Below are 20,423 nucleotides of genomic sequence, written 5' to 3'. Positions count from 1 at the left end.
AGCAATTAGAGCCAAAGACTATAATGAGGGTGTTGTGAGTGTGGTCTTTCTCCCACTGTGCCTACCCCTGCTCTCGTGCTGATGTGAGCCATTGAGATGGAGTTGAGATGGAGTCGTGGTTGGCCACCCTGACCTGTGACATCAGAAGGAAAGCATGTGCCTCATTTCGGAGACGGATGGTGAGAGTTCAGAACACTATTCAGAACGGTGTGCATTTTAGAACTGATTTATTTCTGGAATTTTCCAAGCAATATTTTCAGACTGCTGTTAACTGCACGTACCTGAAACTGTGGGACGTAGACCCATGGATAAAGGGGACTCCTGTGCCTCCAAGGTCCAATCTCATTAACATCCCTAGGACAGCAACAAGACAGGGAAGGGGCCACACTGGGACAGCCCTAGAAGTAAGGCTTAGGGTATCCTGAGCAAAATCGAATGTGGAGTTAGGACTCATGTGGGGGGGGGGGGGGTGGGTGTAGGTGATGGGCCACATGGTAAGGACGCCACTCAAGAGGCCTGATCCCACGTCAGGGTACCAGGTTTCGATTCCTGGCTCGGGCTCCTGATTCCAGCGTCTTGCCAACGCAGGCCCCAGCAGGCGGCACACGATGAGTCAAGTAGTTGGGTTCCTACCACCCAGGGGGGACTGAGTTCCCAGACTCCAGCTCTGGCCTGGCCCAGTCCTGTCTCTTGCATGTATTAGAGAAATCAGCGGATGGGAGCTCTGTCTGTATGCATCCCACATCCCCAGTCCCCTAGCCCCATCTCGCTGACTCTGAAAGTTTTTACAAGCATACAACAGAAACAAACAAGGACAAAAGAGGTTCTAGAAAGTTGAGTTCATGGGTCCACGTTTTGCAGTGGGTTAAGCCATTACCTGTGACAACAGCATCCCATATGGGCACCGGTTCAAGGTTCAGCTGCTCCACTTCCAATCCAGCTCCCTGCTAATGTGCCTGGGAAAGCAGCAGAAGATGGCCCAAGGGCTTGGGCCCCTGCATCCACATGGGAGATCTGGACAGAGTTCTGGGCTCCTGGCTTTGGTCTGGCCCAACCCTGGCTGTTGCAGCCATTGGGGAGATGAGCTAGCAGATGGAAGATCTCTCTCTCCCTCCCTCACTCTCTCTCTCTCTCTCTCTCTTTATCTCTATCTCTATCTCTATCTCTTTCTAATTCTGCCTTTCAAAAAAAAGTCAAATAAATATTAAAAACATATTGCTCTAGTGTGTGGGGCACATCAGAGCAGGCTGGAAGTCTCCCCTCCCCAGGGACACACAGCATCCTGACCTCGTTGCCCTACAGAGGAGCGTAAAGCAATGGACTCCAAGTTGGGCAACCGCACCCCGGGCCCAGGGCTCCTGCTGACCGTGACTTTGGACAAGGCAGTCATCTGCCGCCGTGCCTGCTTTCTCGTCTCTAATCGTCCTGGCCTCCTCCCTGCCCCACGAGGAAGCTGTGAGAATCCCCTGAGGAATGTCCACAAAGCACTTCGCTCGCAAGGGGAGGAGAGTCCCACACAAACAGAAGGTGATGAGGATTGCCATGACAGCTGCTCCACTCCCCAGCTCTTCCCCAGCCCCTCATGGAAATGAACCAGCTGTGAGTCACTATCATCTCCAGTTCAAGGTTCAGTTAGGAGAATTCCCTTGGGCATCCTGTTCATGTCTGCCCCGTGGCCGGACGAGAAAAAGGCAGAGAACAAAGTCAGGAAAACACGATGCCACCGCGCCCCCAACACCCGACTCCACTTTGCTTTCTACCCACTCTGCGCATTTCAGGAGGACAGGGATCTCTGCGCTACCGGGTTGCCCGACGACAGAGGCACCATTGGCCGGCATTTAACTGACACTCAGTGAACATTTGTTGAAGAAATGGATGAGGCCGGCCCCGCAGCTCACTAGGCTAATCTTCTGCCTGCGGCGCCGGCACACCGGGTTCTAGTCCTGATTGGGGCACCGGATTCTGTCCTGGTTGCTCCTCTTCCTGTCCAGCTCTCTGCTATGGCCCGGGAAGGCAGTGGAGGATGGCCCAAGTGCTTGGGTCCTGCACCCGCATGGGAGACCAGGAGAAGCACCTGACTCCTGGCTTCGGATTGGCACAGCACGCCGGCCGTAGCGGCCATTTCGGGAGTGAACCAACGGAAGGAAAACCTTTCTCTCTCACTGTCTAACTCTGCCTGTCAAAAAAAAGAGAACTGGATGAAAGAATGAAGGGCATAAACTGCCCAGTTACCTTCGGGTGAAAGGAAACCGATGGTGCATTTGAAAAGCACCGTTCTCTCACCTCTTCCTTTCAGCAGCCTTCTGGAGTCAGGGTTGTTCTCCCATTTTATGGCTGGACAAACTAAGGCTCAAGCATTAAGTCATCACCAAGGTCTCACACTGTGTAAGAAGTAGACATAGCATTTGAACTCCTGCCTGTTTGTGGGTTCACAGTGCCTTACGTACAGGCATCAGGAGTCAACGAGTCCTTTACCCCGAGAGAAACTGAGATGCTGTCTCTAGCAGGCATTCCAGCCGGACTCACAGGGTGACGGTGTGAGAAACAGCTCCCCGTGAGCCGTGGGAAGGCCTTGTCCAACCCAGGCTTTCAGGTCCCAAGCTCTGGTTGAGAAACAGCCCGGTTCCCGTAGCTTCTCAGACCTCTCCGGGGAGCCAGTGGAGCCAGGGCTGGCCTGCAACCGCCCCATCCCCAGCACACAGAAAAGCCCTACCTCCTCCGTCCCCCTCACCCAAAACATAAGGGAGCTTCAAAAAGACTGCGGGAAATGGAATTAAGAGATAAATTCCGCTGGGTTCCAAAAATTTCAAAATGCACGCACGATTGTTCGGAATCTGCGCTTTGCATTGCCTTTTATTTATTTATTTATTTTTTTGACAGGCAGAGTTAGTCAGTGAGAGAGAGAGAGACAGAGAGAAAGGTCTTTCTTTTTTTTATTATTATTATTATTTTTTTATTTTTGACAGGCAGAGTGGACAGTAGACAGAGACAGAGAGAAAGGTCTTCCTTTTTGCCGTTGGTTCACCCTCCAATGGCCGCCACAGTAGGCGTGCTGTGGCCGGCGCACTGCGCTGATCCGAAGCCAGGAGCCAGGTGCTTCTCCTGGTCTCCCATGGGGTGCAGGGCCCAAGCACTTGGGCCATCCTCCACTGCCTTCCCGAGCCACAGCAGAGAGCTGGCCTGGAAGAGTGGCAACCGGGACAGAATCCAGCGCCCCGACCGGGACTAGAACCCAGTGTGCCGGCTCCACAGGTGGAGGATTAGCCAAGTGAGCCACGGCGCTGGCCCACTGCCTTTTTGTAAAGACCTGCTGTGTGCATAGACAGGCACACTGTGTCTGTTTTCTGTGCCCGTGGAGCTCATCAGTGCCCAACAGGCTGGTGAGAGCAGTCAAGGCCAGAGAGCGAACAGCCTGCATGACACCCGGAACATTGTGGGTAGGAAGTCGCCCTTAGCCTCCATTCCCTCTCTGGGACGTGTCCTCCAGGCCTTTCCCCCAACCCAGGCCCAACCCCTCCACTCCTGAGCAAGGTTGGCCTTTGCCGTAGGAGCCTGGCTCTCCCCGAGAGCCCCTGGGAAGGCCAGGAGCCCTGGTTAAAGGCCTTCCTGACAGTGGAGAGAGGCCGTTCGGCTGAATGTGTATCCCAAGGTGCAGCAACTCCCCTCGCCTGGGGCCTGATAACAGCAGGGTGGCTAACCCAGCCGGAAGGCGAGGACGTGAGCTCATAGCATCCCGCTCCTTCCTCCCAGAACCCACCTTCTTCAGCTCTTCCAACCTCCAAGGGACAGGGGTGTCGAATAGGGAACTCACACCAGAGATCACCACTCACTGAGGGGAGACCTACAGGAGAACACCGCTGATCAGGGTACCCAAAGTTTCGTTCTTGAGCTTGTGAGCACAACCCCCACTTGGCCAGCACCTGCTCCGTTGTTTGGCTAGGATTGGAGACAGCAGCAGTAGCATATGGTCTCGCGGTTCTGGAGCCAGCGGCCCGAGACCAAGGTGTCAGCCCACAGGTTTGTTTTTTATTTTCTGAGGCCTCCGTCATTGGAGCAGAGGCAGCCACCTTCTCCCTGTGGCCTCGCATGGCCTCTCTTCTCTGTGTGTGCGCACCCTGGTGTCGCTGTGCATGTCCAAATTTCCTCTGTGCGGGAGGACATGAGCCACTCACCTGGCCTCATTTTAACTTAATCACCTCTTTAAGGGCCCCGTCCCCAAACACAGTGGGATTTTGAGAGGGAAAGAGAGAGAGAAAGATCTTCCATCTGCTGGTTCATTCCCCAAATGGCCCACCAGTCAGGTCTAGACCAGGCTGGAGCCAGGAGCCAGGAGCTCCATCTGGGTCTCCCATGTGGGTGGGAAGGGCCCAAGCCCTTGGGCCATCATCTGCTGCCTCCTCAGGTGCATTAGCAGGAAGCTGGATAGGAAGCAGAGCAAACGGACTTGAACTAGCCCTCAGATAGGGGATGCTAGCATTGGAACTGGAGGCTTAGCCTGGCACCATCACACAGGTCCAGAGTGCACCAATCTTAACAGCTTGGAAGATCTTTGCAAATGTGTACACCTATGAAACTACCACGCAGATTGAGATACACAACATTTTTTTTGTCCCACCTCCCAGGCACTACCCCCCAACTCAAGATAACCCCTGTTCTGCATCACCACATGTTCATTTTCCTACTCTTGAATTTCATGTACGCAGAACAACAGAGTATATACTCTTTGATGTCTGGCTTCTTTCACTCAAAAATAGTTGTGTATCAATTGCTTTTTCTTTTTGATTCCTGTATAGGATTTCATTGTATGAATATTTTACAATCTAAGTATTCATTCTTCTATCAGTGAACATTTGCGTTGGTTCCAATTTGGGGTTATTATGAATAAAAAGGCAAGAACGTTCTTCTGCATTTCTTTAGGAAGACATATGAATTCATTTCCCTTAGGAATACAAGGCTAGTCACACATCGTGAAACTCACCCTCTTAAAGTGCACCACTCAAATTTCAAAAATGTTGGGGCTGGTGATGTTGTGGTGTGACAGGTTAAGCTGCTGCTTGAGATGCTGGTAACCCATATGGGCACGGGTTCAAGTCCAGCTGCTCCTCTTCTGATCCAGCTCCCGGCTAATGTGCCTGGGAAGACAGCAGAAGATGGCCCAGGAACTCAGGTCTCTGCCACCCATATGGGAGACCCAGATGGAGTTCTGGACCCCTGGCTTTCTGCTTGGCCCAGCCCTGGATGCTGTGGTCATTTGAGGAGTGAACCAGCAGGTGAAAGATCTTTCTCTCTCCGTCTTTTCTCTGTGTGTCATTCTGCATTTCAAATACGTAAATAAATAATCTTAATTTTTTTTTCAAAAAGTCCGTGGAAAATGGTATGGAAAACATAAGTTTATTTTGATGCAAAAACGTCTTGAAATCTATGCATGTGAGGGGTCTTCAAAAAGTTCATGAAAGATTTGTATTATGCAAAAAATGATAGGGGCAGGTGTTGTGACACAGGGGATTAAGCCACGGCTTGAGACAGCTGCCTCCCATATTGGAGTACCAGTTCAAGTCCCTGTTCTTCCACTTCCTACCCAGCTTCCTGCTAATGTATCCTGAGAGACAGCAGAGGATGGCCAAGTACTTGAGCCCCTGCCACCCATGTAGGAGATCCAGATAAACTTCCTGGCTCCTGGCTTCGGCCTGGCTCAGCCCCGGCTGTTGTAGGCATTTAGGAAGTGAACCCGCGGACGGAAGATCCTTCTTGTCTTGTCTTTCTTTCTTCCTCTCTCACTCTCAATGCTCACTCTTGCTCTCTATGACTTTCAAGGAGAATGAATAAACATCTACAAGTTTTAAAAATCTCTAAAATATCTTATTTAAAACTACACACGGCGGGGGCTGGCGCTGTGGCGCAGCAGGTAAAACCGCTGCCTGCAGTGCCAGCATCCCATATGGGCGCCGGTTCGAGTCCTGGCTGCCCCACTTCCGATCCAGCTCTCTGCTATGGCCTGGGAAAGCAGCAGAAGATAGTCCAAGTCCTTGGGCCCCTGTACCCACGTGGGAGACCCGGAAGAAGCTCCTGGCTGCTGGCTTCGGATTGGCCCAGCTCCGGCCGTTGCAGCCATTTGAGGAGTGAACCAGTGGATGGAAGACCTCTCTCTCTATTTGCCTCTCCTTCTCTTTCTGTGTAACTCTGACTTTCAAATAAATAAATAAAACTTTAAAAAAATTTTCTGCAACAAAATAAATTTATCTCTGACTTCTATTTTCCATGAATGTTTTTGAAGTCCCTTTGTATACTTCAGGGTGAGGTTATTGGATTGGGTGGCATTAGCTTAGTAGATTTTTCCAAAGTGGTTGCACCAATTTACACTGTCCCTGCCCCCAACAGTGCACCAACATCCAAAGGGGCTCTGCTTCCCCTCCGGTTCTGGAATATGTGTCAGTCTATTTAAGTTTTCAATTTGGGGCTTGGTGCTGTGGTGTGGCAGGTTAAACCCCCACCTGCAGTGCCGGCATCCCATATGTGTGCCCTTTCAATTCCCAGCTGCTCCACTTCCAATCCAGCTCCCTCTTTTTTTTTTTTTTAAGATTTATTTATTTGTTTGAAAGTCAGAGTTACACGGAGAGAGAAGGAGAGGCAGAGAGAGAGAGAGAGAAAGAGAGAGGTCTTTCATCCCCTGGTTCACTTTCCAGATGGCTGCAATGGCTGGAGCTGCATTGATCCGGAGCCAGGAGCTTCTTCCAGCTCTCCCATGAAGGTGCAGGGGCCCAAGGACTTGCGCCATCTTGTACTGCTTCCCAGGCCATAGCAGAGAGCTGGATCAGAAGAGGAGCAGCCAGGATTAGAACTGGCGCCCATATGGGATGCCGGCACTACAGGCCAGGATGTTAACGGGCTGTGCCACAGTGCTGGCCCCCAGCTCCCTCTTATCATGCCCAGGAAAACAGCAGAAGATGGCCCAAGTCTTTGGGTCCCTGCATCCACATGAGAGCTCCTGGATCCTGGCTTCAGATCTGCCCAACTCCGACTGTTGCGGACATTTGGGGAGTGAACCAGCAGATGAAAGATTCTCTCTCTCTCTTTCTCTCTCCCCCCACCCTTGTAATTCTGTCTTTCAAATAAATAAACAAAAAAGCTTTCAATTTTAGTTTGGAAATATGTGATCTCATGGTGGTTTGAATCTACATTTCTCTGGCCACTAATGTTAAAACCTTTGTTCATTGCCTTTAGCTTGGAAACTTTGCTAAATGGAGGTGCTATAGCCAATTCTTACCTCTTCTGGTAGCTGCTGGAGGAGTTAGGGATTGGGGTACCCCAGAGGGCCCCTTCAAGGGTGAGATATTTATATTCCCAATCTTTGATCACAAGCCACTAATTGGAGGGAAGTTTAATATGAAATCAGGTCATAGGAACTCAGTTGTTCATTTTCAAATGATCAATCTTGTATATCTAAATTCTAGAACTCTCCTTGCAATATATCCTTAACCCAAAACAGGGAGAGAGAGTATTCTAAAGTAATTGTAAAAAAAAAAAAAAAAACAGTAGGGGTGCACATTGTCACAGTGGGTTAAGCTGCCCTCCAGACACCCACATCTTGATTCAGAGTACTTGGGTTTCAGTCTAGCCTCTGCTTTTTTAAAAAACAAAAAATCGATTATTTATTTGACAGTGCCAGAGCAAGGGAGTGGGTCCCTACCACATATGTGGGGAGCCTACATGCAGTTCTGGACCCTGGCTGCAGCTTTGCCCAGCCTTGGCTGTTGTGGGCGGTTGGGGGAGTGAACCCTGGGATGGAAGAGCTCCATCTTTCTGTCATCTTGCCTTTCAAATAAATACAAATTCTACAATAAACATAAAAATACCAGTCAAGCTTCAGGGCAGAGTTGGCTATGTTTAAACAAAATAGCTTTGCATTTAAAAGTTAAAGTTATGGGATCAGCACCGTGGCATAGCAGGCTAAGCCTCCTACGGCACCAGCACCCCATGTAGGCGCCAATTGGAGTCTCGGCTGCTCCACTTCTGATCCAGCTCCCTGCTTTTGGCCTGAGAAAGTAGAGGAAGATGGCCCAAGTCCTTGGGCCCCTGCAACCGCATGGGAGACCTAGAAGAAATTCCCGGCTCCTGGCTTCAAATCAGCCCAGCTCCTGCTTTTCAGCCAGGCTTACTGTGTCCTTAAGGAAAGGTGAGGAGAGAGATAGGAGCTGCAGAAGATCCCTTGGGACAATCACTTCCTACAGGGCCCTGGGAGGGGGACTCTGCATCTCTCACCCAGGGCAGGCATAAAATGCCCAGGACCTTTGCATGGAGGAATTTCAAAGACTGGATGCGAGGCAAGATCCCGAGTTCCCAAGCCCTCCATGCCAGCGGTAAACTCCCATCTCTCCTGCTGATGTGTTTATGTCTTGGGAAGCCATGGGGGGTGAAGGAGTGAGCCCCACGCTAAAGCAAACAGAGCAAAAACCATCCCACAACCTTTATCAAACACCGAAAACAATGTTCACTGTGGTAAGTTTCTTCTAAATAGGGCCGTGGAAAATTCCGGATATAGAATCCTATAACCTCGGGGCTGGAAGGGACTTCGGAGGTCATCGGCTGAACCTGGCGCCTGCTCTGGAATTCATATCACAGCCGCCCAGCTGGCCCCTGCTCGCGCAGCCCTGAGCCTGGGGCTGCCACAGCACCTCCAGGGAAGTTTTCCATTGGCTGCCGGACAGTTGTTAGGCGGCTGTTCCTAGGTTGAACCAGAGTGCTCCTTCCGGAAACTTCCATCCTTCAGCCACTGAGTACATCGAGTCCGTCTTGTCCTGCGTGCCCTTTGAGGGTTGTAAGGGTGACTCTGGTCCCCTCTAAGTCTTTTTTTTTCCCCTCAGAGTGAGCACTGCCAGTTCTTCCAAAAGCCGTGCCCGGCAGCACATCTCTTCTTGTTGCTTTTCCCCATCCTCAAGACCGGCTCCCCGCCCAGGCCTGGGCCACCTCAGCCACGCTCCCGAAACACAGACGGTGCCTCTGCAACGTCTTTGTACCCCCTCTCGGTGCGCGAGGGATCGGACCAAACACAGCAGCACTTACTTTTTAAGATTTTAACCAATGTTGCGCATTTTTAGAAAATAAAAGCTCCCCTGTTGACCCCATGCAGACTTCCCAGGAGAGGGCTGGGCTCTTGCTAATCCAGCCCCAGGCTCTAAGTCCAAGTATTTTCCAGATGCCCCTGACAACCGCAGAGCGGGACCCTCAGGGAATGGCCAGACGCTTCCTGGTGTTTGTCTGCCCTGGCCAAGTGGCCCGGACCCCGCGCAGGTGAGAAAGAGGCCCTGGGCCCTTCAGAGCGAGAGCTGGCTGCAAACAGCCCGTGCCCAGGCTTTCCCTGATATGCCGGTCAGCTAGCCAGCCCGGCCCAGCGGGGCCACTCGCCTGGCTCCGTGCCCGCCGGGGTCGCCCTCCACGCGCTCGGTGCGCGGAACCCCTGGGCCCTGTGGACGCAGCTGACCTCGAGCCCTCCCGACCGCCAGCCCTGACCCGAGAAACAGCCGGATCTGTTGACCTGCGGCCGCTGCCTGCAGATCTTCCCGCTGGAGGCCATCACTACCTTTATGGACCACAAGAAGCTGGGCTGTCAGCTCTTCAGTGGCCCCGGTCCCAACCAGGGCTCAGAGCCTACGGCGCTGCAGGCCCTGAGCTGCCTGCGCTGCGGCCGACAGTTCACCAGGGCCTGGAAGCTGCTGTGCCACGCCCAGTGGGACCACAGACTGTCCATCTACCAGACGGAATCCAAAGCCCCCGAGGCCCCGCTGCTGGGCCTGGCCGAGGTGACCGCGGCCATGTCGGCAGTGGTGGGGCCGCTGAGGCCGCCGGCCGAGACCAAGGGCCCCCGGGGGAGCCCCACCTGCTCAGTGTACAAGAAGACCCTCAGCTCCTTCAGCAACCTCAAGGTGCACATGCGCTCCCACACCGGCGAGCGGCCCTACGCCTGCGACCAGTGTCCCTACGCCTGCGCCCAGAGCAGCAAGCTCAACAGGCACAAGAAGACCCACTGGCAGCCGCTGCCCCAGAGCCCCTGCGTGGCCCCGACCGGCCAGGAGCAGGCCTCCACTGCCCCGCCGGAGCCGGCCGCCCACGCCGCAGCCCCAGCCAGCACGCTGCCATGCAGCAGGGGCGTGGAGCCTGGCGCTGCCGCCACCGCAGGTGTCCAGGAACCTGGGGCTCCGGGCAGTGGGGCCCAGGCCGGTCCCGGTGGGGACAGCTGGGGAGCCATCCCCGAGGAAGAAAGAACTGACCGTGCCGAGAGCCAGAAGACGTCACCCAGGAAGATGCCCAAGCCAGCGGGCAAGAGCCGCGGGCCCGGGGGCAGCTGCGAGTTCTGCAGGAAGCATTTCACCAACAGCAGCGACCTGACCATGCACCGGCGCTCCCACACCGGCGAGCGGCCCTGCGCCTGCGACCAGTGTCCCTACGCCTGCGCCCAGAGCAGCAAGCTCAACCGGCACCGCCGCATGCATGGGCTGGGGCCCGGCGGCACCCGCTTCCAGTGCCCTACTGCTGCGTGCCCTTCGGCCTGCGCGCCACGCTGGACAAACACCTGCGGCAGAAGCACCCCGAGGCGGGCAGGAAGGCCTGAGCGCACTGTCAGTGCCGTGCGTCCCTCCCCGTACCCGTCCCCTATGCCCACACCCGTGTTGGTCTTGTTATCCACCTCCTGTGAGTAAACCATCCTCCTGTCAAAAAAAAAAAAAAAAAAAACCATCTGGTGATTCGGCACACACCGGTCCTCAAGGCCTCGCCTGCAGCCACCGATCAGGGGCTGGAAATCAAAACCAGGCCAAAGAAGCTTGCGGGACAGGCAATTTTTTTTTTTTTTTTTTTGGTTATTTATTTGACAGGTAGAGTTACAGACAGTGAGAAAGAGAGAGAGAGAGAGAAAGGTCTTCCTTCCGTTGGTTCACCCACCAAATGGCTGCCAAGGCCGGTGCTGCGCCGATCCGAAGCCAGGAACCAAGAGCTTCCTCCTGGTCTCCCATGCGAGAGCAGGGGCCCAAGCACCTGGGCCATCCTCCACTGCCTCCCCAGTGCCACAGCAGAGGCCTGGACTGGAAGAGAAGCAACCGGGACTAGAATCCGGCACCCATATGGGACGCTGGCGCCGCAGGCAGAGGATTATCCAAGTGAGCCACAGCACCGGCCCCCGGAAGAGGACAATTTTGATCAGCCGGCAAGAGGAGACGAAGGGCTTATTTGGTTAGTCAGGCCCAGGTTACGCCCATTACTCAGTGGGCCAAGCAGCGTTAAGCAGTACCAGGACCTTTGAACAGAATCTTGCTAGATAATGGAGCGGCGGAGTTCTGTTTCTGGTGGGGAGGCTACCTCGCTACGATTTTAGGCAATAATCTTCCCCTCCCCAGAAAACGGGGAGGGATGCCTGCTCCTGAGAGGCACGTTTTTAATGCTTTGAAGGGAAATCTATTAGGATACAACCAATTGCCTAAATAATGGAGCTCTCTGGAAAGAAGACACGGTGAATAAAAGTCCCAGGACACAGCCTTCTGGCCAGATCCTTTTCACATTCCCGTGCAAACACACAAAGGGAAAATGGCACATTTTTAAAAGCCAAGGCGGGGGCCGGCGCTGTGGCATAGAGGGTAGGGCCACCGCCCGCACTGCCAGCATCCCATTTGGATGCAGGTTCAAGTCCCAGTCTTCGGATCCAGCTCTCTGCTATGGCCTGGGAAAGCAGTGGAAGATGGCCCAAGTCCTTGGGCCCCTGCACCCATGAAGGAGACCTGGAAGAGGCTCCTGGCTTCAGAAGAGCACAGCTCTGGCCATTGCGGCCAGTTGAGGAGTGACCCAGCAAATGGAGGACCTCTCTCTCTGCCTCTCCTTCTCTCTCTGTAACTCTGACTTTCAAATAAATAAAATGAATCTTAAAAAAAAAAAAGAGCCAAGGGATCCTATCGAAAAAGAAAACTCACATAGCAAAATTCGAGGGTACAAAGGAGGTCTAATTACAGCACCAAGGGGATGGGTATGACATACCCATAATGGCTGACAAACGCTCAACTTCTTCCATGAAACACACACACGTAAACCTTTGGCCAGCAGCACAGCCGTTAGAAGATCCCTATATGGGTGTTAAGGCCTGAGAACACGCCTCTGACAAGGAGGAAGGGAACCAGGGCCAGGTGTCCCCCCTTGGATGGACGCGCTCTCTGCAGAACCAGCTTGGGCGGGCACTGGAGATGACCAGCCGCTGTTTGCAAAGGGCCTTCCTTGACCTTCTGGGCGTATTGGGCAGCTGCTCCCGGACCCCAGACTGTCCATCCTCCCTCCAGGCTGCACAACAACCATTAGGAAGAGGCGTTCTCAGAACAGTGTGGTGCTCTGTGCAATATGAAAAAGGATCCTCCCCAAGGCCTGGGAAGAAAGGGAGAAGCAGATCTCCTCTGTCTTCCCGATAAAACTTTAGCACCAGGGGGCTTCCAAATGTTCTTGGAAAAATTAAATTAAAAGTTGTATATTTTGGTGCAAAAAAAAAAAAAAGTTGAAATTCAGGCACAGTTTTTCAAAAGACACAATTCCCATGAGCTTTTCAAGGTCACTTCACATAAAGTCTCACAAGGACTCCAAGTGTGTTGCTGTGGATTCATTCTGAGGGGAGGAGTGTGATGGGGGCAAGCAGCGCGGAGTCACCACACAGACACTAGGAGTCGGGTGAAAGCAGGCCAAAGGTGAGCAGCCCACAGACTCATTTATTTCAGTTGGTACAGCAGCTTATATAGCCAAGACAGCCAATCCGGTCAAGGGGCAGTTTATGCCCTAACCAATCACAGCCTGTTGCCAGGCAGTTTCCAAAGCCATCCAATCACAGCCTGTTGCTAGGCAGCCTCCATTGTCATGTGGTTTCAGAAGCCATTCCTGAGTAACTGATGCTCTCTTGCCAGCGGCCATCTTGGCATGGCCTTCTCGTTCCACCATGTGAGTGCAGGGAGGTTTGACAGGCACATGGGAAGGGCTTAGAAATGTAGACCCTTGGCCTGGAGAGAAACTGCCCACATCCCAGACCACAGCGCCCGGGTTCCGTTCCCAGCTCCACTCTCAACTGCAGCTCCTTGCTAATGCAGGCCCTGGGAGGCAGCAGGTGCGGGCTCAAGTACTTGGGCCCCTGCCACCCACGTAGGAGACGCAGATGGAGTCCTTGACTCCTGGCTTTGGCCTGGCCCTGCCTGTTGCAGGCACTTGGGACTCTATTTGGTTCACTTAACCAGTGGATGGGAGATCTGTGTGGCCTACAGCCCAGTGCAGAGCCGGGTCGCAGGGAAATCACCCAGGATGTGAACACTAGGACCCACCTGCTCCTTCCCACAGCCTGGCCCCGGGGCTCCTTAGCTTCCGTCCACTGCACCCGCAGGCCTTCATGAGTGTCAGGGCAGGACAGGAGTGGAGACTACTCATGAGCCCACCGAACATTGCCAGCTCCTGCGGGGCAAACGGCCACGCCCCCCGTCTTTAAGTGCCTCTTGCCTCCTCCTAGGATGTATTCTGGCAATGTCTGTCACTTTGGGGAGGAGGTTTTCCATGTGGTAGTTTTTTTTTTTAAAAAAAAGATTTATTTTATTAGAACGGCAGAATTACAGAGGAAGAGACACACATGTACACAGACAGATCTTCCATCTGCTGGTTCACTCCCTAGATGGCCACAACATATGAGGCTGGGCTGGATACAGCCAGGAGCTTCCTCTGGGTCTCCCATGTGGGTGCAGGGGTCCAAGCACTTGGGCCACCTTCTCTTTCCCAGCTGCATCAACAGGGAGCTGGATCGAAGTGGAGCAGCCGGGTTTAGAACCATATGGGAAGCTGGTGATGCAGGCGGAGGCTTGACCTGCTACACCGCAGCACCGGCCTCTCCACGTGGAGTTTGCACGTGAGAAGCCATCTCTGTGCACAACCATGTACCAATGACCGGTGCACACACTGACCTGGATTCACACAAGTTGAGGCATCAACTAAGAGGTCCTGTCCAGGAAGTGGCTGGGCTATGAAATCAGATTTGGGGAGGAAGTTTGCCCGTGACTCAGAAAAGGGTCTGCCGGGCCTGGGGGAGGCAGGAGCCCTGGCTGGGCTGAGGGGCCACCTCCAGGGGTTGAGAATGTCCTGTTCAGGTGTCGCCATGAGTCCAGCAAATGGACAGACTCTGTCCATCTTAAGGAGTAGGGGTCAGGGGGAGGGTTGTGGTTCTGCTGTTCTTCATGTTTTAGTTCACCGGCAATCGTCTGGAATAAAACTCACCGGTGAGCGCATTGCCTTCACAACATGCACCTCGACAGCTGGGCGGGCAGACACAAGGCTGGGAGCTTATTAAAAAAGAAAAAAAAAAAAAGCCCCTTGAGGGGTCAGCGCTGTCACATAGCGGGTAAAGCCGCTGTCTGCAGTGCTGCAGCCGCCATATGGGCTCTGGTTCGAGTCCCAGCTACTCTACTTCCAATCCAGCTCTCTGCTATGGCCTGGGAAAGCAGCAGCAGATGGCCCAAGTGCTTGGACCCCTGCACCCGCGTGGGAGACCCGGAGGAGGCTCCTGGCTCCTGGCTTCGGATAGGCCCAACTCTGGCCATTGTGGTCATTTGGGGAGTGACCCAGCAGATAGAAGACCTCTCTCTCTCTCGCTCTCTCTCTCTCTCTCTCTGCCTCTGCCTCTCTGTAACTCTGCCTCTCCAATAAATAAATAAATAAATAAATCTTTTTAAAAAAAGCACCGTGACTTCTTAAAACGGATTGGTTTTTCCTTCCCTTCACTGCTTTGTTCTTGCTCAGCCCACAGCCAGGATTAGCCGACTGTCTGAACAAACCAACGAGTGTATGGCAGATGTCAAAGTCTCCTGAGAAACCGGTCCCTGTGGGGAAGCCCCCGGAACAGGCCCGGCAGCACCGCATCCAGGGGTGTGGGACAAGTCACTCAAACTCCAAGGCCTCCCAAGCCTTCGCTGTAGATGCAGTTTGGAAAACCAAGTGAGATGTCGTTCACTGGGAGCGCTTGGATTGAGTGTTGTTGTGCAGAACCAGGATCATCAAACGGGATTCCCAACCCAGCTTTCTCCATCTCCAGCCACGTGATGGGCTCGCATTAGTGAACCGAACCAGGCCTCAGTTTTCTCATCTACAAAATGGGAGTAATAATGACACCAACGTCATCAAATTGTCCTAAAATTTAGAGTATGCACCTGCGAAACAGCAAAGGTGAGCTTACAGCTCCTCTTCTCTGTGTTGCTAACCTTGGTGCATAAGGACACTTCCACAGTCCTGGAAAAGGGGAACGGAAAGGTCAGTTTATTTGGGTGCGAAAGAATTTTGAAATCCCCGTGGGTTCTGTCACAACAAGCATTTTGTGCGGACCTTTTTGAAGACCCCTGTTATTTTTCCACCTGGGTTGTTGTTCTGCTGTTGCCCTGACTTGTAAGTAAATTAGGTGATAAGTGATCCCTTGATCCTTTTATTATTATTATTTGATTATGATGATTAAAGCAGATGGCTGTCTGTTGGGCCAAAGGTCATGTGTGCAAAGCAGCCCCGGGATCACCTCAAGAGGTCGCTTCATCAGGGACCTGCGCCCAGCCACCTACCGCCCAGGTGCTTCCTCCCTCACCTTGGAGGAAGGGACCAGCACGTGCGCGTGAGGAAGGCAGCCACCCTCTCAGGAAAACATGCAGGCCCTCCCCCCACAGCCTCTCCCCACCCCTACACCCACAAAGAAGCCAGGAGCCCCAGGAGTAGAGCCCACACCACAGAGGGGTTTGCTTTGGTTTTCATTTTAAGATTCCCTAATAGGGCATTGATAGACGCCATTCACCGCTCTTCCTAAGCCTCCATAGCAACTTACTCTGCTTCCTTTGTCGGGGGTGGGCGTTTAGCTCAGCAAGGGTGGGACTCTCCCGCCCCACATCAGAGTGCCTGGCTTTGAGTCCCAGCTCCAGCTCCGGGCTCCAGCTCCCTGACAATGCTGGGAGCCAGCAGTGATGGTTCAAGTCCTTGGATGCCTGCCAGCCGCCCGCAAGGGAGACCTGGACTGGGTTCCCAGCTCCCAGCTTCAGCCCGGCCCAGCCCCAGCCACAGTGGCCATCTTGGGGAGTGAACCAGTGCATGGTAACTGTCTCTGTCTTTCTCCCTCTTGAATAAATAATTTTATTCAAGAATCTGTCTGATGGGGCCCTGCGCCGTGGCGCAGTAGGTTACGTTTCCACCTGAGGTGCCGGCATCCCATATGGGCACCAGTTCTAGTCCCGGCTGCTCCTCTTCTCAGGCTGTGGCCTGAGAAAGCAATGGAAGATGGCCAAGTGCTTGGGCCCCTGCACCCACATGGGAGACCTGGAAGAAGCTCCTGGCTCCTGGCTTCAGATCGGCGCAGCTCTGGCCATTGCGCCATCTGGAGAGTGAACCAAAGGAAGGAAGACCTCTCTCTCTGCCTCTCCCTCTCACTGCTTTAACTCTACCTCTCAAATAAATAAATAATTTTTTTAATTGGGTTGTTTATTAAAAAAAAAAAAAGGAAAAAGAACCCGTCTGAGCCACGTGTCCTCATGGAGGAAGGGGAATAAATGAAGACCACGGAAGGCACTTGTGTGAGGGCCGGGTTGGGAGCCCTCCCAGCGCACAATCCCAGAGGCGTGACCCCAGAGGCCCACAGGTCTGGGTGCTCCTGACGACATGCTAGGCCACCTCACCGCAAAGGGACAAAGTCCCCTGTCTCTTATCACCCAGGGCCACTGAGGCCCAGCCTGTCCTCAAGCCCCTCTCGCGGCAGGTAGTGCAGGAGACACCGCGGGGCCAGGCTCTGCTCTATGACAAGGCTTCAGCAGCTCTCCTGCTCGATATTAAAAATAGCTTTGTCTCTTCCAGCGAGATGAGGCCCGGGAGACAGGCGCCTGCTATTCTAATCTCCGCCTCACGGAGAGCTCTCTGCGGGCTGGAGCATCCATCAACACTCGCAGGGTGTCCGGTTATAAAGCAGGGCCGGCCGGGCTACCTCTGAAGACAGGCTCGCAAGCACTCCTGGGCCATCCACGAGATGAATGCGGATGCCTGCAAAGTTGTGTTCCCACCGGGGACTGAGGAGCAGCGAGGGGCGCCCCCCACCCCGCCCCCCCACACACACACACAAACTCAGGGTAGCCTGTGTTTCCCAGGCCACAACCTGCAAGGGCTCCCCTTGAGATGCAAACTCAAACTGCACTGGCAATCAGGCGGGCCCTCCCCCTCCCCACCCCCACCCCCACCTCTGTTCCTCCCCCAAGCCCAGCTTGTACTCTGAAAACTCTAGACCCTGTGGTTGCCAAGGGAACCGAGCCTTTTATTCCATCCCAGTGGCTAGCTGGCTGGCCAGGGCTGAGGAGTGGGGCAACTGGTGCCCAGGCCTTTGGAAGCCCCCATGGGAGACCCCCTTTTTCCCAGGGCGGGAGGCTGGGCGCACCCCCACTGCCTTTTCACCCAGGCCCAGCTGGGTGGGACAGAGCCCTTGGGCTCTCAGGAGTCCCCCGGCTGCAGCGCATGGGGAGCCGTCCTCCGGGGCCCTCCACTGGCCCTGGCCCTTGCTAGGGGACAATAGCTTCCATGCAAGGGAAAATTCCATCGCCCAGGGTTCAAGTCTCCAAGGAGTTGCTGGGGCCTCTGTTTGGCCAGGAGTGGCTCAGAGGAGCCGCTGCAGCTGCCTGGCTGGTTTCCCCCTCACTGTGTTTTGGTTTTAACCCCTGAGCTGCCAGGGATTGTTTCTCCCCAGCCAGTGCCTGGGAACGAAGAGAGGAAAAGAAATGAGGCTTTGTTCCCTTTGGGGAGCTAATTGGGAGAGACAGGCGGTGTGGTCGGCTCAGCTCCACCGGGGTGGGAGGGTCCCAGCCCTGGCCGCACAGGCTTCCTCACCCCAACCCACACCCAGGAGGCTGGGAGCCTGGGGGTGCTCGCGTCGCCCGCAGGGGTTGGCGGGGGTGGGGGGCGGGGGGCAGCACTGCAGGGACAGCTGAGAGCCATTTTCTGGGGCCCAAAGATCTCCGGAAATGAGATGCTGGGAGCTGCTCCTCCACCACGCAAGCCCCACAGAGCGGCTCCTGCTTTTCTCCCCCTACCGTTTCTTCCCAGTCCTGCAGAGGCAAGAAACGGGAACATCAAGGAACATCCAGACCTACGCTTGCACATGCTGAGTTAACACAAGAGGAACGCGTAGCAATCCCACTTGTCAAACAGTTCTTTCTACTTGGCAATTTCATTACATTGCAAATCATGCAAATTGGCGTAAAAGTCTGGGCCACTGCTCTTTTAAGACCAAGTGGCTTCCAGGTAGGGATCCTTAAAGAACCTAGGGATTGGCCGGTGCCGTGGCTTAACAGGCTAATCCTCCGCCTTACAGCGCCGGCACACCAGGTTCTGGTCCTGGTTGGGGCACCAGATTCTGTCCCGGTGGCCCCTCTTCCAGGCCAGCTCTCTGCTATTGCCCGGGAATGCAGTGGAGGATGGCCCAAGTGCTTGGGCCCTGCACCCCATGGGAGACCAGGAGAAGCACCTGGCTCCTGGCTTTGGATCAGTGTGGTGCGCCGGCCACAGCGGCCATTGGGGGGTGAACCTATGGAAAAGGAAGACCTTTCTCTCTGTCTCTCTCTCTCACTGTCCACTCTGTCAAAAAAATAAAAAGAACCTAGGGATTATCTGGATCCCTTGTAAGAACAGCATTCGCCCCTTCCCAATGTCCAGCTCATTCAAGTACGGACTGCCCGTGATTTTTATATCGTCCAGCTTATTAGTAAATTTTAATATTAATAATCTTCGCGGGTTCTTGCCTTTTATGCAGAGAAGAATTCTGCCTGCTGGCTCACGTAGACCAGACAACATGGTCATTACATGGTCTGATTGGCAGGTGGGCGCCCAGGTGAGATCAGGTAGGAGCATGGGATCACTCAGGGGCGTGCTCTCCAGCTTACAAATCTAATCAATTTGATCCTCTCTGTCTGCCTATATCAAGTTCATCAAGAATAATAGAGAGGGGCCGGCGCCGTGGCTCACTTGGCTAATCCTCCACCTGCAGCGCCAGCATCCCATATGGGCCAGATTCTGTCCCGGTTGCCCCTCTTCCAGGCCAGCTCTCTGCTGTGGCCCAGGAGGGCAGTGGAGGATGGCCCAAGTGCTTGGGCCCTGCACCCGCATGGGAGACCGGGAGAAGCACCTGGCTCCTGGCTTCAGATAGGCGTAGTTCCAGCAGTAGCGGCCATTTGGGGGTAACCAATGGAAGGAAGACCTTTCTCTCTGTCTCTGTCTCTCTCTCACTGAATATAACTCTATCTGTCAAATAAATTAAAGAAAAATAAAAAGTAAAATAATAATAGAGAAAAGAAACTACTCTTGGGCAGCAAACAATAATGCAAAGGGTGTCTCTGTTACCTACGCACACCTGTCTCGTTCCCAGAAAGAGGACGCCTGAGCCAGGGCTGTAGCAGCTGGGGAAAGAGAACTACCATGGACTGACTTGGGACACGATGCACGGTCGTGTGCAACAGACAAAAGCTCCATGCCAATCTCACACGGGCAGCCGTAGCTCTGGCTCAGCCCTGCCTCAGGTTCCGCACCGTGACCCGCCAGCCGGCCCTGGCTGCGGCAAGACTGTTTTTAGGAGGCTGTGGGACATCCTGGGGCAACCCCATGCTCAGGAGAGACATATCGTGTGCCTTTTGGAGTTGGGGTTGGGGTTGGGGTTGAGCCCCTGCCAACTGGCACTCAGGAATTTCCCGGCCTAGAGACAAAGGCCTGGAGAGTCAGGTGCAGCGGCTGGAAGGAGGAGTCAAGTTGGGACTCAGCCCCCTTGAACCTGCAGCGGCTGCCACACCCACTCCCACTCAGTACCAGTGATGCCGAGAGGCAGCCGTGCAGCGTCTTCCGGGGGTGGGTGCTGCACGCAGCCCCAGAACAGGCCCACCACAAACGGGGCTCTCTCTCGGCGTGCAAACAGACGCCCCTAAACCCTATCAGTGTCCACTCCACCCTGCACCCTCTATTATTTCTTTCAGCTTGGAAGAAAATTGCTGGCTGGAGAGGAGTGGCCAGGGTTAAAAATGAAGCCTCATCGTGGCTGCTTTCACAGCCCCAGAAAAGCCCCTGGTTGGTGCCAAAGTCTTGAGGAATTGAAGAGAGCGAGGGGAGAGCTAACCAACCCACCAGAATAGTAATAGCTGACGGCGACAGGGCGGGGGCGGGAGGGGAGCAGGTGTCACACACCACGGCGGGCTGAGTGTTTGATGTGTACCCATTTGTTTTAACCTCATGATAACCCCATGAGGTAAGAACTCTTATTTTCCTATTTTATAAACAGGAAACCAAAACTAGGTTGCAAACCAGATGATCCGAAGGGTAGCAACTATCAAGGGGAGGAAGCCAGGGATTTTGCATTTGCTCGGGATCCTGTTGCACGCCAC

The 20,423-nt window shown here is 54.0% G+C and overlaps 1 protein-coding gene across 1 annotated transcript; it reads left to right on the top strand.

Moving 5' to 3' along the window:
* The first annotated feature begins 9,527 nt into the window (after nucleotides 1–9,527).
* Nucleotides 9,528–10,606, top strand: LOC133751309 (zinc finger protein 296-like). The gene is given in 2 exon segments (XM_062181291.1): nucleotides 9,528–10,521; nucleotides 10,524–10,606. Coding segments are annotated over 2 exon segments (1,023 nt in total). The 5' UTR covers nucleotides 9,528–9,581.
* Nucleotides 10,607–20,423: the final 9,817 nt, after the last annotated feature.

The sequence above is a fragment of the Lepus europaeus genome, chromosome 22, assembly GCF_033115175.1.
Source record: "Lepus europaeus isolate LE1 chromosome 22, mLepTim1.pri, whole genome shotgun sequence".
NCBI lineage: Eukaryota > Metazoa > Chordata > Mammalia > Lagomorpha > Leporidae > Lepus > Lepus europaeus.
Note: the sequence above shows the minus strand (reverse complement) of the source record. Positions and strands in the feature narration are given on the sequence as shown.